Source organism: Triplophysa rosa, linkage group LG1 (assembly GCF_024868665.1).
Source record: "Triplophysa rosa linkage group LG1, Trosa_1v2, whole genome shotgun sequence".
Classification (NCBI taxonomy): domain Eukaryota; kingdom Metazoa; phylum Chordata; class Actinopteri; order Cypriniformes; family Nemacheilidae; genus Triplophysa; species Triplophysa rosa.
In genome coordinates, this window is record NC_079890.1 from 3975989 (window position 1) to 3991222 (window position 15234).

Genomic DNA, 15234 nt, shown 5'->3' on the forward strand with positions numbered 1-15234 from the left:
AAACAGGGCCTCAGCCAGGTGCATTTAGTCTAAAAGCCTCATTTGCATTTTCCATTCAGAAGCGAAGTTCAGTTTTACCTAGAGAGAAACAAAAAGAAACAGAACAGAACAGAACAGAAGAACGATTGACAGGAGACCGAAAAGAATGAAACAGAGGGGAGAATGTACATTTTTACAGATGAAAGAAGGGACTCGCTGTGTGTTGCGCGACCCTGCGGAGCGGCGTCAACACAGCCATGATTCTCAAGAGAGGGACAGAGAGTAGACCGACGAAGAAGGGCGTTTTGATTAGCAAGTGCGAAAGAGAACAGCAGGTCTCCTTCAGGTCTTGCAGTGGGAGAAGTAGAAGGCTGCCCTCTTAGATTTCGTGCACACTGAGTGAGTCACATTGAGTACCGAGAGATGAAGACACACCCACATCAGGCATGGAAACACCCATCATGCTTAGCCACACCCACACCAGGCTTAGCCATAGACATTTTTGGTATGGGAACACCCTTTTAGCCTTAGCCACACCCACTCCGTGCATAAAAACAACTGTACAACATGTAACATGGGCACACCCACATTAGCCTTAGCCACACCCACACTTTGTTTTTACAAATTACAGGCAGGTTCAGAACTTAACAACTGTGTAGATGGGTTTAATTTGGTCTTATCTTTCAACACATCCATCCTTTCTTTATGTATAAATCCGTCTGCTCAGTTTCTCCGTCAGATTGTTTAAGAACAGGAAACATGAAGAAGCTTTTCTGAACCCGTGAGAGCATTTGAGTGAGACCTCACAGACGGCCGCTCACATGAGAGAGAGAGAGGCGTGTAAGTGAAAGCTGTATTAATGTACAGATTGACGTGTGGTAGCGAGAGGAAGATGGGGACAATGTTAGGCATTTGTCATCCATCAATCCTACAAGAGGTAGAGAGCGAGAGAGAGGAAGCTGGTCACCATGGTTACCACATGGTCTCATTATAGAGGTGCGTGTGTGTGAGAAATCATACAGAAATCATCAGTTGATGCGTTTAGATAACGCGGGGTGGATCGACAACTGACTACTGCGTAACTTGCAGTAAATATGATGTCTGAAGGGAATATATAGTGTTTGTTTGTAATGCCCCTAGAGCAGGGGTCTTCAACTACTTTTCTTTGAGGGCCAGATTCCAAAAGTATAAATAGGATGCGGGCCAGTTTTTTTGACCAAATCCTCATTTCTTTTGTTATTTTGTATTTTTGATATTTATTGCATTTTGTTCCTTTTATACCCATTTTGGTTGCTGTTACTTATAGGTCATATATTAAAACATGCACACAAATATTGCATCCAGTATTCTTGCCTTTTCATCATATTTAAATAAAAGGGATATTGTCTTTTTTGTTTTATTTTATATTCCTAACCAAAAATGAAATTTACTCACCCCCAGTCCCCCCAGTACATCCAAGATGTGTGTGGCATTGTTTTTTCAAGAAGTTATTTATAAAGATATTTAGTTAAAGTCAAATCAATGAAAGTAAAAAACACTAATACATTCAGCACAAAAGTAATACCTGCCCCTTGTGACTGGCGTCTTATATAAAGCGAATCAATTGATCTGTGCAAGAAACAGGACGCTATTATCACATCTTCTGGTGAAATCAATCACATTCATGTGCCTCACGCACTTAAAAGGTCAGATCATTTGTAGTATGGTTTCTGGAGGGAGATGAACAGCTGTTTTTCGTAAATATAGCAGTTTAAATCATACACTCAACAAAATTATAAACGCAACACTTTTGTTTTGCCCCCATTTTTCATGAGCTGAACTCAAAGATCTAAGACTTTATCTATGTACATAAAAGGCCTATTTCTCTCAAATACTGTTCACAAATCTGTCTAAATCTGTGTTAGTGAGCACTTCTCCTTTGCCGAGATAATCCATCCACCTCACTATTGTGGCATATCAAGATGCTGATTAGACAGCATGATTATTGCACAGGTGTGCCTTAGGCTGGCCACAATAAAAGGCCACTCTAAAATGTGCAGTTTTACTGTATTGGGGGGTCTGAAAACCAGTCAGTATCTGGTGTGACCACCATTTGCCAACACATCTCCTTCGCATAGAGTTGATCAGATTGTTGATTGTGGCCTGTGGAATGTTGGTCCACTCCTCTTCAATGGCTGTGCGAAGTTGCTGGATATTGGCAGGAACTGGAACACGCTGTTGTATACGCCGATCCAGAGCATCCCCAACATCTCAATGGGTGACATGTCCGGTGAGAATGCTGGCCATGCAAGAACTGGGATGTTTTCAGCTTCCAGGAATTGTGTACAGATCCTTGCAACATGGGGCTGTGCGTTATCATGCTGCAACATGAGGTGATGGTCGTGAATAAATGGCACAACAATGGGCCTCGGGATCTGGTCACGGTATCTCTGTTCATTCAAAATGCCATCAATAAAATGCACCTGTGTTCGTTGTCCATAACATACGCCTGCCCATACCATACCATAATCGCCACCATGGGCCACTCGATCCACAACGTTGACATCAGCAAACCGCTAACCCACACAACGCCATACACGCTGTCTGCCATCTGCCCTGTACAGTGAAAACCGGGATTCATACGTGAAGAGAACACCTCTCCAAAGTGCCAGACGCCATCGAATGTGAGCATTTGCCCACTAAAGTCGGTTACGACGACGAATTGCAGTCAGGTCGAGACCCCGATGAGGACGACGAGCATGCAGATGAGCTTCCCTGAGACGATTTCTGACAGTTTGTGCAGAAATTCTTTGGTTATGCAAACCGATTGTTGCAGCATGGTAATACACGGCCCCATGTTGCAAGGATCTGTACCCCCCGGACCCCCAATACAGTAAAACTGCACATTTTAGAGTGGCCTTTTATTGTGGCCAGCCTAAGGCACACCTGTGCAATAATCATGCTGTCTAATCAGCATCTTGATATGCCACACCTGTGAGGTGGATGGATTATCTCGGCAAAGGAGAAGTGCTCACTAACACAGATTTAGACAGATTTGTGAACAGTATTTGAGAGAAATAGGCCTTTTGTGTACAATACATAGAAAAAGTCTTAGATTTTTGAGTTCAACTTATGAAAAATGGGGGCAAAAACAAAAGTGTTGTGTTTATAATTTTGACCAGTGTACATAATGAACGCAGTAATAAAAACAACACAGTTTTTCCGTTATCTGAGACATCCATTAGCGTAGTGTACCCTTCCTTCGGTTACTTTCAAGGGCGCAAGACGCGTTCTGGAACGCGACCTATCGCATACGCAGACCGATTGCCGGTGGCTGTGGATTGCCGGTTATTACGTTGTAAATAACATTACGTTTCTTGGAAAGACCGATCAAATGGCTTTGTTGGACAGCAGTGTATCGTTGTGAGCTGCGAGAATTACTTTTGTATTGAATGTAACATTAGCAGCATTTTGGACTTTCAAAGATGTGGCGTCTCAGGACATGCATTTCTTAAAGCACACTGTTCTTAAAGTCTCTTCGCTTATTTGAAATGTTAAGGCGGGCCAGGTAAAGATGATTGGCGGGCCGCATTTGGCCCACGGGCAGCCAGTTGACTAGCCCTGCCTAGTATGAGGTGCATGGTAAACTCTAAATTTGGTTAGGGTATTTATTTACTAAATAAATTATTTGGCAAAAAAAGGCTAACTACAGTGTATCAGAGAGTATGGGATTTGTTCCAATATATGAAAAATAATTGAATTTATCTTCCAAGCCTGACTTCAAGAAACAAAATCCTGACAAAGTAATTACAGTAAATAATGGTGCTGGTGTCTAGGGTTATGCATTTAAAGAAAGCAATTAGTCTCAGTTATTGGTCTAAACAGCCTTACACTAAACTCCTCTGTATATTTCACAGATTCTGTGTCATGAACTTCACACATTTTGGCAAATCCACATGTTCTAAAAGTGTTTAAACTTAGCGTAAGAAAAATATTATTTTGACAAAGGTAAACTATTTCTGCCACCCAAAACGTACTCCACCGAGTGTATAAACTGGCTTTTTCTGATTGCATTATTTTGTACATAGAATGAAGCAGTAATTTATTATTTGTAATAAATATTTATCTTATAGCATTTCTTTATTTCTTTACTTTCGTTTTTAGCATTCAGTTCAAGCACAATAGTCACAAATGTCAATATTTGCTAATAAAGATCCAAAATATCTCAAAATATATGAAATATATATTAGTGCTATCAATCCATTAAAAAATTAATCGGATTAATCACACATTTTCTGTGATTAATCACTATTAATCACACATAATAATCATATTTTAAAATATACTTTTACATTTGAATAATTTCACATTTAATCTTCAAATTGATGTAGAAACAACATATTTCTTTAACAGCGTCATTTTATGAATGAAAGAAAACATTTTGATATTAGTACTGTAACTGATGTCTCTATTAAATTGATTATTTTAACATTAATTATAGCCATTCAACAATATAATTGAGAGCTATCATGAAATATATAGAAATTGAAGGAAGTTCTCAAACACTTTAGTCTTTAATGCTAAATTATAAATTAAATGCAGAAGACTTCTCATTAAAGCTACAAAATCACATTGATTTCTTCTTTTATTTTGTTCTTTGATTAACATTAGTGACAGGAGTCAGAGCAGCACGTTTAAGAGAACGGCCCCTTTAAGAGCTGTCTCAGTACACAGATCAGACCGTCACCGCACTCCCATTTTCACAACACTTTGCATTCATTTAAGATTTTATTTTACACTTTGAAGTCTGTGCTTAAGAAAATGCTAGACAAAACGGGCTTTCTGACATAATCTTGTATGGTTTTATCCATTCAAGCACGAAAGAGAACTTAACACGGATGCGCTGTCTGATATTAAAACATGCACACAAATATTGCATCCAGTATTTGTACCTTATCATGATATTAAATTAAAAAGGAAATTGTCTTTTTAACTGTATTTTATATTCATTAATGCATTACTTTACCCAAAAATTGCTACTAATTTACTCACCCACAGTTCTCCAGTACATCGAGATGTGGGTGGCATTGTTTTTTCAAGAAGATATTTGGATGAATTAATTAAAGTTAAATCAATAAAAGTAAAAAACGCAAATACATTCAACACAAAAGTAATCCCTGCCCCTTGTGACGTTAAATAAGCGTCTTATAAATCAGTCAATTGATCTGTGCAAGAAACTGAACGCTATTATCACATCTTCGGGTGAATTCCCATCGCATTCATGTGCCCCACGCACTTATAGGGCAGAGCCTTTGTATAGTGCGAGTTCTGGGGGAGATGAACAGCTGTTTTTCGTAAATATAGCCATTGTTCATAATGAATGCAGTAATAAAAACAACACCGTATTCCCCTTATCTGAGACAACCGTTCACGTGGTGTACCCTTCCTACAGTTAGCCTACTTTCAAGGGCAGAAAACGCGTTTTAGAACACGACCTATCACGTGCGCAAACCGATTGCCTGTGGCTGTGCAATGCATTGCTGATTATAACGTTGTAAATAACATTAAGTTTCTTGGACTGACCGATCAAATCGCTTTATAAGACGTAAATCATTATGAGCCGCGGGAATTATGTAGCAGCGTTTTGGGCTTTTAAAGATGTGGCGTCTCAGGAGGACGTGCATTTAAAGTACATCGTTCGTAAAGTCTCTCCACTTATTTGAAATGTTAAGGCGGGCCAGGTAAAGATGATTGACGGGCCGCATTTGGCCCGCGGGCCGCCAGTTGACTAGCCCTGCTGTACACGAATAAGAGCGTGATTACATAATGTAACGCTAGACAAAGAATGTCAAAACAAACAGATGCTGCGTTAATTGCGTTAAATATTTTTCACGCGTTAATTTGAAAAAATCAATCACATGCGTTAACGAGTTAACGTTGACAGCCCTAATATATATATATACTGTATATAACGATTTTTTGTAAGACGTAAAGACTTTTTGTAAGGTCAACAATGATGCAACAATAATGTAATGTATATGTAAATATACAGTATATATATATATATTTTAATAACCATATTTTAATGTATAGCTTTCACTGGCCCACAGTCCTTTTCATCTTATTTTCTGTGTACACTGTAAATCCAAAACATTTTTAAATAACAAAAAAACACCATAATGGATATTCATTAACCTAAAAATGTTACAAACAAAATCATTTTGCGATCTAACCTGACGGGCGTTAAAAACAAATATTGTACAAATATACCCCCCAGACATCCCCTTTGGCCACTACTGTACTCAAGGTGCATTCAGTTTTGAAAAGTCCGAAGACATCAATTTTCCAAAGTTGGGCATTGTTTTTGTCTACTGTACATTACATAATACGAATTATTATTGTTTAGATGTTTGCTAACTGTATTTTAGTACTTTAGCTTGACAACAGTTGCTCATTAAAACGTTTCAAAAGTTAAAAAATGCTGCAATAAAGCTTATTTTTTAAATATACTTATTACTCTTTGTGTGCGTGTGTGAGAATGTGTGTGTGTGTGTGTTTATAGACACATAGATTTACTTTAGCTCAGCGTTCACTCTATAAAGTCTGAGGTCTAGCTGTGAATTCTGCTGAGCAGGGCTTTAAGACTTGATTTACTTACAGCACTATATACAACACGCACACATATACTCACTGTGCGTAGGATGTAGAGGAGATATAGCGCTCAAGGGTGAGTGAGCCTCAGGAAGACTTATGTGTTATGTGCACCACAGCCCTCTGGGACACACAAGCACACAAACGCACACAAGCTGTGTACTGTTACCTATGCGGTGCTCTTAAATATTCATGAGGTGTGTTTTTTAGAAGTGCTGAGATCCGGTCTTCCAGACTCAAAGTCTTCTGGGATGTGTCCTATATCAGCTGTTCTCTTTTCCCTTGGCTGTGTGCTCTCTGTAGGGACCCTACAAAGGGAGTCCAGCGGGGAATCAGTGACAGTTGCCCACGAGATCTGAGAATTTAATCCGCACACCGTTAATAAATCATACTTACTGTCATGCACCTTAAAATGTGTGAAAAACAGCAAAGAATGTATTTTTCTTTACTAGTGAGGTGAGGTGAAATATGATCGGTGTTAGCGAACCTACTTTGAAATGGGAACCTCCAAAGCTACAAGCTACACATAACTCAAGCAATGCTTCTTAAAACTAGCTAGTAACGCTAAAGGCATTTGAAAGTGAATTCTGTCTTTTTTGCGCCATTACTGTAACCAAACAGAATTGCAAAAGTTATTAGTTTTCCAAGAGTAACTGGTGTGGGGTTTATGCTAAGTTATCAGACTAATTGCTAAGCTAGTTGGGAAACAACAGAAAACAATTGAAACCCAATCGAAACCATCATAGAAGTTCTAATGGTTTCCATTAAAATACTATTACAAAATTCCTTTGTGTGTTTTGGGCATTATTCTATTAGGATTTAATGGTGTTCTATCGGTTTCCATTTGCCACACCACCAAAAGAATCCATCACATACCAGTAGACACCATCATAGTTTCTATTAAAACCAATACAATTCACATTATAACCATTAAATCCATTACATTTTCTGTTGTATTTTGGGCAGGGTCCCCTGCTGAAAAAACTATAGAAACCATTACAGAAATTAAAATTTCCATTAAAATACCATTATGAACCATTAACTTTTTCCATTAAAACCATTACAAAATTAATTTTTCTAGTGTGTTTTGTGCATTATTCCAGTAGAATTAAACATCCCACCAATATATTCCATCACATACCAGTAGAACCATTATAGTTTCCATTAAAACCAATACAAATCCCTTTAAAACCATTATAACTTCTTTAATGGTTTCTATAGTTTTTTTTCAGCAGGGGTTGTTGTTGCAGGGTGTAAGCTAACCACCCTGCTAAAAGAAAACAATAGAAACCCAACATAAACCATTACAGAAATTCTAAAGGTTTCCATTAAAATACCACTATGAACCATTAGCTTTTTCCATTAAAACCATCACAAAATTCCTTTTTGTAGTGTGTTTAGGGCATTATTCCCATTATTTATAGTAGGATTTAACATCCCACTAATAGAATCCATCACATACCAGTAGACCCATTACAGTTTCCTTTACAATCATTTTTTCAGCAGAGCACACAAAACAGAACGAGAAATGTTTCTTTCAAAATTGTTAGATTTGGTTGTATATGTGACAAAAACACATTAGTTGGTTTATTCAAGACGACATAAATCATGAAATGATTTTCGAGGATTTCTAATCAGGCACTGAATAAAGGACCCATTATAAGTTCCGCTAAACTGATTTTTACGGGAAATCTTGAATGACATTATTTATTAAAGCAACACTTGGTAGTTTTTCAACCTTCAAATACTGTCTCTTATTTCAGTGGTAGAACAGCTCTTAACTGGACGAATTCTACCCCCGCTGCTACCTGAGCAGCCTCAGAGCGGCTAGAACCACACTCTGTAAGTTCGTTCTGTGTTCGGGTCGGTACACACAGCCCCGCCCATCCCCTGCCTGTGGAAGAGTGCGACATGGCTTCCAAACGACGTTTCTGCATTCGTTCCATCGTTTCTGTTCCATCAGCGTAGTCAACAAATTCAAGTGTATTGTGCTGCCCACGGGGAAGCTTATACAGCGAAATTATTTACGACACTAGCAACAGACAATTGCGCTTATCAACCAAATGGGGGAACCCGTGAGCAAATGTTCCAAAGTGTTGCTTTAAGCTTAGCAACGCTGTTCAATCTGAAGTCCTTATGTCTCGTCTGAAGAGAGGAGCTAGAAAGTAAGGAGAGGATGCAGATACAACACAAGGATGCACATGTGGTAATAGTTGTTGCCACCCTGCCCTCAGGGTACATGAGCAGTTTGAGAACTTACTACAGTTTGAGAAAACGTCATGACTCTGCTTTCTTTATTTGGGTCATAGGGGGCACAATGATACCTGTTTTCGCAAAGTCGGCCCTATTGACTTCAAACAGATTAATGTTTTAATACAATTACTCTGTTGTCTTCTGACGTCCCCTGATACTTTAGGTTGCGTCACAGTGTACACTACAAAGTTCACCACCACTGTAATCTCTCTTTCTTTCTCTTCGTAGACGGCAGACCCCGTGCACGATTTGCTATTGGACGTCATCACGTGGGTGGGCATCCTGCTGTCTCTGGTGTGTCTGCTCGTGTGCATCTTTACCTTCTGCTTCTTCCGCGGCCTGCAGAGCGATCGCAACACCATCCACAAGAACCTGTGCATCTCGCTCTTCATCGCCGAAACGCTCTTCCTCACGGGGATCAACCGTGCAGACCAGCCTGTACGCCTTTACACCTCACATTCTCCGACTTACACTTACACTTACACCTTTCATTGCTCAAAAATCAACAGCGCAGACCAAGATGAATTGACGTATTCGTTAGCTAATACGTGAGTTTAGCACCCTTTCAAGACAGGAAGTGAGGTTGAAATGGACAGGAAGAGAGATGATGTTTTAAACGGCTGACTGCCATTTTTGTAGCTTCAAGAGAGGGTGAAATAGAGGGAGTCTTTGTGTTTCATGCAGGTTTAATGGATGGTATTCAGTGTGTGTGTGTGTGTCAGAGACTAGTGGAGGAACATCATACATGATTCATAATCTTTAAACTCTATTATTTAATATTTTTCAATTATCTGAGCAGGTGCTTGAGGTCACTGAGCAGCATCCATCAATGTTCATGTCACACAGCACCGAGAGAGAGAGAGAGTGCGTGTGCTTCAGTCAGTTGTACTGTCAAGACAAATGTGTCTCCAGATGGAAACAAAGCATAAAATGAATGTTTTTTAATTGTTAAACTGTCAAATTTATTTTAGTGGTAGATTTAGGGTTCGGTCATCAATAAGCTTTTGCTTTAAAGGAGCTATGTGGAGGTTTTAGCGGCATCTAGTGGTGAGGTTGTGAATTGCAACCAACGGCTCACTCCACCCCTCACTTTCGAAGCACTGCGGCGGCTCTGACAGGACAAAGATGTCGTCACGTTTTCGCTTCTTTGGCGAAGGAGATGACGTATTTACGAAACGTCCTGTGTTGAGCAGTTTGTCCGTTTAGGGCTACTGTAGAAACAACATGGCGAATTCCATGTAAGGGGACCCGCGGTGTATGTAGATAGAAATAACTCATTCTAAGATAGTAAAAACATAACGCTTCATTATGTAAGGTCTTTCTACACCTCTGAAGACATAGTTATGTATATTGTATAGTATTTCTGTCAATAGATCCTCCGAAAAAATGACACAGTGGACCATTAACAATAGAAGTCTATGATAAGCCCACTTTTCGTTTTGTGTGTGTCGCAGATTTATAGTTTTGTCCCCAACGTGAAAAAACGCAAAAATACTCATTTGTGTAAGTGATGTTCTGCATGTATGTTTCAGATCGCATGCGCCGTCTTCGCTGCTCTTCTGCACTTCTTCTTCCTGTCTGCGTTCACGTGGATGTTTCTGGAAGGCGTTCAGCTCTACATCATGTTGGTAGAGGTGTTTGAGAGCGAGCACTCGCGCAAGCGATATTTCTACATGGTGGGATACGGCGTTCCTGCCCTCATCGTGGCCGTGTCTGCCGCCGTGGATTACCACAGTTACGGGACTGACAGAGTGTGAGTCACACATAGTCACAGCGGCACACAACCCTGCTTGTGTGTGTGTGAAAGCAGGGTTGAATCTTAGTCTAATGCTGTGGAAATTAAAGCTTGAATAATTAAAGAAACTCTCATGTGTCATCCTCAGAGACCACCTGTAGTGTTATTTCCTCAGTGTGTGTGATTCATGAGGAACACATCTCTCTTTTTGTACTCAGGTGCTGGTTACGTTTGGACACTTATTTCATCTGGAGTTTTATAGGTCCTGCCACACTCATCATCATGGTAAGCAGACCCGAGTATTGAATTTACAGATTCATTCTAGAACTCTCAACCCTTCAGACTCTCCAGTAAAACTTCATATACCCTACATTCATCAATACTCTTGAAAGATGTTGATATATCTCACTGCCCTTCAGAAGCTACTTATGATTTCATTTTTTATGAAAGTACTAAATAAAACACAAAACAAAATGAGTTTATGTATGATTCTTTTTATTTTTTAATGATAAATATCTTGTAGATTCTGCAAGGTCTCTTTAAACTAACTAACGCACTCCTGTGACTCTCTTTCTCCCAGCTGAACGTGATCTTTCTCGGAATCGCACTCTACAAGATGTTCCACCACACCACCATCCTGAAGCCTGACTCTGGTTGCCTTGACAACATCAAGTAAGCTTGACAGCGGAGTGGGCTCATTGAGGGGTGGAGCCTATGAGAGATGCAGTCTGATGGGTGGGGTCTTGTGAATTGTGGTGACTAATAGGAGGGGTCTGTGGGAGTTGAGTATTGTGAAGGACAATAATAATATGAGTCTATGGGAGTTGAGGTTTTTAGGGGTTAAATTATGGATGGAGAGTCTAGGATGAGTGGAATCTGTAGGAGGTGAGGTCTGTGTGGTAAAAAAATGGGTGGAGTCTGAGAGGAGGAGAATAACGGATGGAGTCAGGAATGAAAATGAAAGGAAAATAATGGGTGGAGTCTGTGAGGTGGAGAATAATGGGTGGAGTCTGTGAGGTGGAGAATAATGGGTGGAGTCTGTGAGGTGGAGAATAATGTGTGGAGTCTGTGAGGTGGAAAATAATGGGTGGAGTCTGTGAGGTGGAGAATAATGGGTGGAGTCTGGAATGAGTGGAGTCAGTAGGAACTTATATGTATGAGGGGAAGAATAACGGATGGAATTTGTGATGGGTGCAGTCTGTAGGTCAGGCTTGTGATGGGAGAATAATGGATGGAGTTTATGGTGGCTGGAGTCTGTGGGATGTTTAGACAGTGAGACATGAGGGATGTGTTTGGGAAAAGTGTTTAGTAGCAGTCATTCCTCTGCGAATCTCTTTGGTGCCAGTAATTGTTCAGAAATGACACACATGTGGCCCTATTGAACATCATCTCAAGAGCGGATATTGTTCATTTATCATTTTACTGTAGCAGGTTGAGGTAAGAGTAGAAGTGGCACAGTGTATTCTGTGGGGAAGATGTTGTTACGTGAAGATCTGTGTTGTTTCACAGAAAAGAGCAGCAGAAATTCTGCACAAATTAACCTCCGCATGCACATGAATATTCATCATCGCAGCCACACAGCAGCCACTCAGGAGAGCAGAGCTTTAAAAGGGCTATAAATATGCAAATTTATGGCTGTCCCTTTAGATCCAACTTAGTGCACAAGTTACTGTGTGTGTGTGTGTGTGTGTGTGTGTGTGTGTGTGTGTGCGTGTGCGTGTGCGTGTGTGTGTGAGCTGAATGGGAATCAAACTGAATCAATGATCTTGTAGAATCTATGCCCTGAATACAGCCATATTTTACAGTGGACCGCTCTCTTTGTGCATCTGTGATACAACGAGCTGTCCTCTTATGTCCCTTTGTCTATTGTAGCAATAAGATGCTGATGAAAAACTGATTCAGCCAAACACATTCATAAACATCGCCATCCTGCATAGATACTTCTTAACATTCTTTAATAGAGTTCAAGCCTTGAACCCAACCACCCAACTTCTAAGATGAATCACGACATAAACTTTGAATTGAAGCAAAAAGGTCATTTAAAATCATCAAAGGCCATTGTAGCTCATCTAGACATAGACAGACTTCAACCTCGGGAGAAATACGAGCGAAGTCTTAAGCGAAGATTTCCATTTGCTCTCCATTGAATCACATGATGTCTCATTTTTCTTTCTTATGGGATTTCAGGGCTGTCTATCAGTTTGAGGTGTCCCTCCTTAGCCAGCAGCATAGCCATCATTTCAGAAGTAAAGGGGACAGAAATGTCAAGAGAACACACTTGACCAATATAGTGTGGGGGTCACATCCCTGACACCCCCGCAAATTCTGCGCCCATGTCTGTGCACCGATGTAGAAAATTCTACTACACAAATGTTTGAACTAAATAAACCAACAGCACATTTACAACCGAATCAAAATGTCTTTAAGACAAACTAATATCTTTAAGATTTAACTATATGTGCAAGGTTTAAAAATGAAATAAATAATAATCAAACCAGAAGTTCTTCTGGATCAGTGTTTTCATCTTGCGAAGTGGTCTATACTGTACATCTGGGGCGCAATGCGACAGACAGTGCCGATCCTAGATATCTGGGGGCCCTATAGCAAACCTTTGTGAGGGGCCCTTGTCATAATAGTTAAAATTAGATAAACATCTGAAAATAATAAATCAATTAACAAACTTAAATGAATAAAGATTGAAAGGCAAAAACATTAGACTGACGAACAATTAAGTATAAATGTAAATTCACATTTCGTTTCACATTCTAAAAATAAAGCGTGGCTCTGGAACTAGCTGTAAACTTGAACACCCAAATGCGGTGTGTTTTTACTAACCAAATGAGTGATCATCAAAAATAAAGCATGATAAATATAGTTTACTCAAGAAAGCTAAGCATACAAAAACAATAATTCTCTAATTGTGATGACACAGATATTACATATAGTCATGGGAAAACGAAATACAGTGTATTGCAGTGGTGTGCATTATAGCATGAACATGAACAATGTACAGTTGATTTTGTGACTGTAAGTCGTTCTCTGTAAATGCTATCGAGCTTTAAATAATGGCATATATTGTGTATGTGTATATACCCATACAGTAGTAAAATACATAGCAATATATACATATGATTTGACAGTTTATTGTAATAAATATCAAAAGTCTAAAAAGTGTGCTTTATAGCTGACACCCACATGAACACTGTACAGCTGGTTTTGTGACTGTAAGTCATTCCCTTTAAACGTGTATATTAATGTGTATGTAACTTTGGAGATGGTCCCTAAATTCACAACTATCGAACGTCCAACTTCAAACCAACTTTATGCGTGGAAAATACTGAATTTGTGCATCTGTACTTGAATAATTTGGCAAAACTAAACAAGACTTTGAAATGGTACAAAAACACATGCCGCCTTGTTCCTTTGCTTGGAGTTGTTGGCATTTTTTCCGCTACAGTACGGATAGCTTTTGAAGCCATGGCCATTTGTAAAGATGCATCATCACATCACGCGCATGTCATCACCTGCCGCGCACTGCATGGTGTTCGAGTATGTCACGGTAATTGAATTAAATGATTAAAAAATACTTTTCCATATGATTACTGTTAAGTTGAATCAGCAAGTTATAAAAATAGCGTCTTGTTTACATTATAGTGTTTTTGATTTGGTACTCAAGGGGGCCCCTGGTGGTGCAGGGGCCCTACGAAAACTTGCGTAGTTTGCGTATAGGAAGGATCGGCTCTGGTGACAAAAGACAATAAAACGCATTAGAACCCGTCATAATTTTATATTTTGTCCACACTGGGCGCGGCGTGACGGTGCCATTAGAACAAGCCTTGTGTCGTGTCGCGTCGGCCGCGTCCGGTGTAGACACGTGTGAGGGTAAATTATGAGAGAATTTTCATCTTTAGGTGAATTGTCTCTTTAAAACACAAAGCTCTGTGATCATAAGAACAGCAGAGGGGATGAGTTTGATTAATTCAAGAATGAGGGTCTTATTACAGCCAGACCTCCTCCATGAGCTCTCGGATTAGATGAGATCATTCTTATAATCAGACGTTCTATTCATGCTAATAATCAGATGATTATCTTTTGTTGTTCCTAGTTTTCATATTCGGCTGTATTTGTTTGATCTGTTTGAGTTTGATTACTCAAAGGACACAATAAACAATGTCTGGCGATCACAAAGTGCGAAATTTGATTCACATTGACACAAAGGGAAATACTTTTATGTCATTCGATTAATTTTCGTCTTTTATTTGGAATTTAATAACTATCATATTCAGATTTATACCGACCACCGCATGTCTGTAAGACATGTAAATGTACATTCAGTCTGCCGTTTGCAACAAGGCCTCGCATATCATCACTTACACATGTTTATATGTAAATAAACATATTGTAAAGCAGTCCTTCCCACTAACAGCCACGCAAATATATAACACAATATAGTCTCCAGCGACTGACATATTTTCTCAGTCACACAGTGTGTACCATCAGCTTTGTGTATGTTTATGTGTTTTTTAAAAGTTGAGTGTGTTTTTGTATACTTGAGTTTAGGTTTGTAGTGTGCATCGACTTTTCTGCCGTTGTCCATGATATGATTTATAACTGCTCTCTAAAAGATTTAAACGTGC

General features: G+C 39.4%; 1 protein-coding gene across 26 annotated transcripts in view; it reads left to right on the plus strand.

The window, feature by feature from the left end:
• The window catches only part of LOC130551911 (adhesion G protein-coupled receptor L3-like), a 234235-nt gene that overhangs the window by 206454 nt on the left and 12547 nt on the right, over positions 1 to 15234 (plus strand). For all 26 annotated transcript variants that reach the window (XM_057329936.1, XM_057329960.1, XM_057330007.1 and 23 more), the window contains 4 exons: positions 9091 to 9300; positions 10395 to 10615; positions 10816 to 10882; positions 11178 to 11269. In XM_057329936.1, the coding sequence (XP_057185919.1) occupies positions 9091 to 9300; positions 10395 to 10615; positions 10816 to 10882; positions 11178 to 11269 (590 nt within the window). The remainder of the gene's footprint in view (positions 1 to 9090; positions 9301 to 10394; positions 10616 to 10815; positions 10883 to 11177; positions 11270 to 15234) is intronic.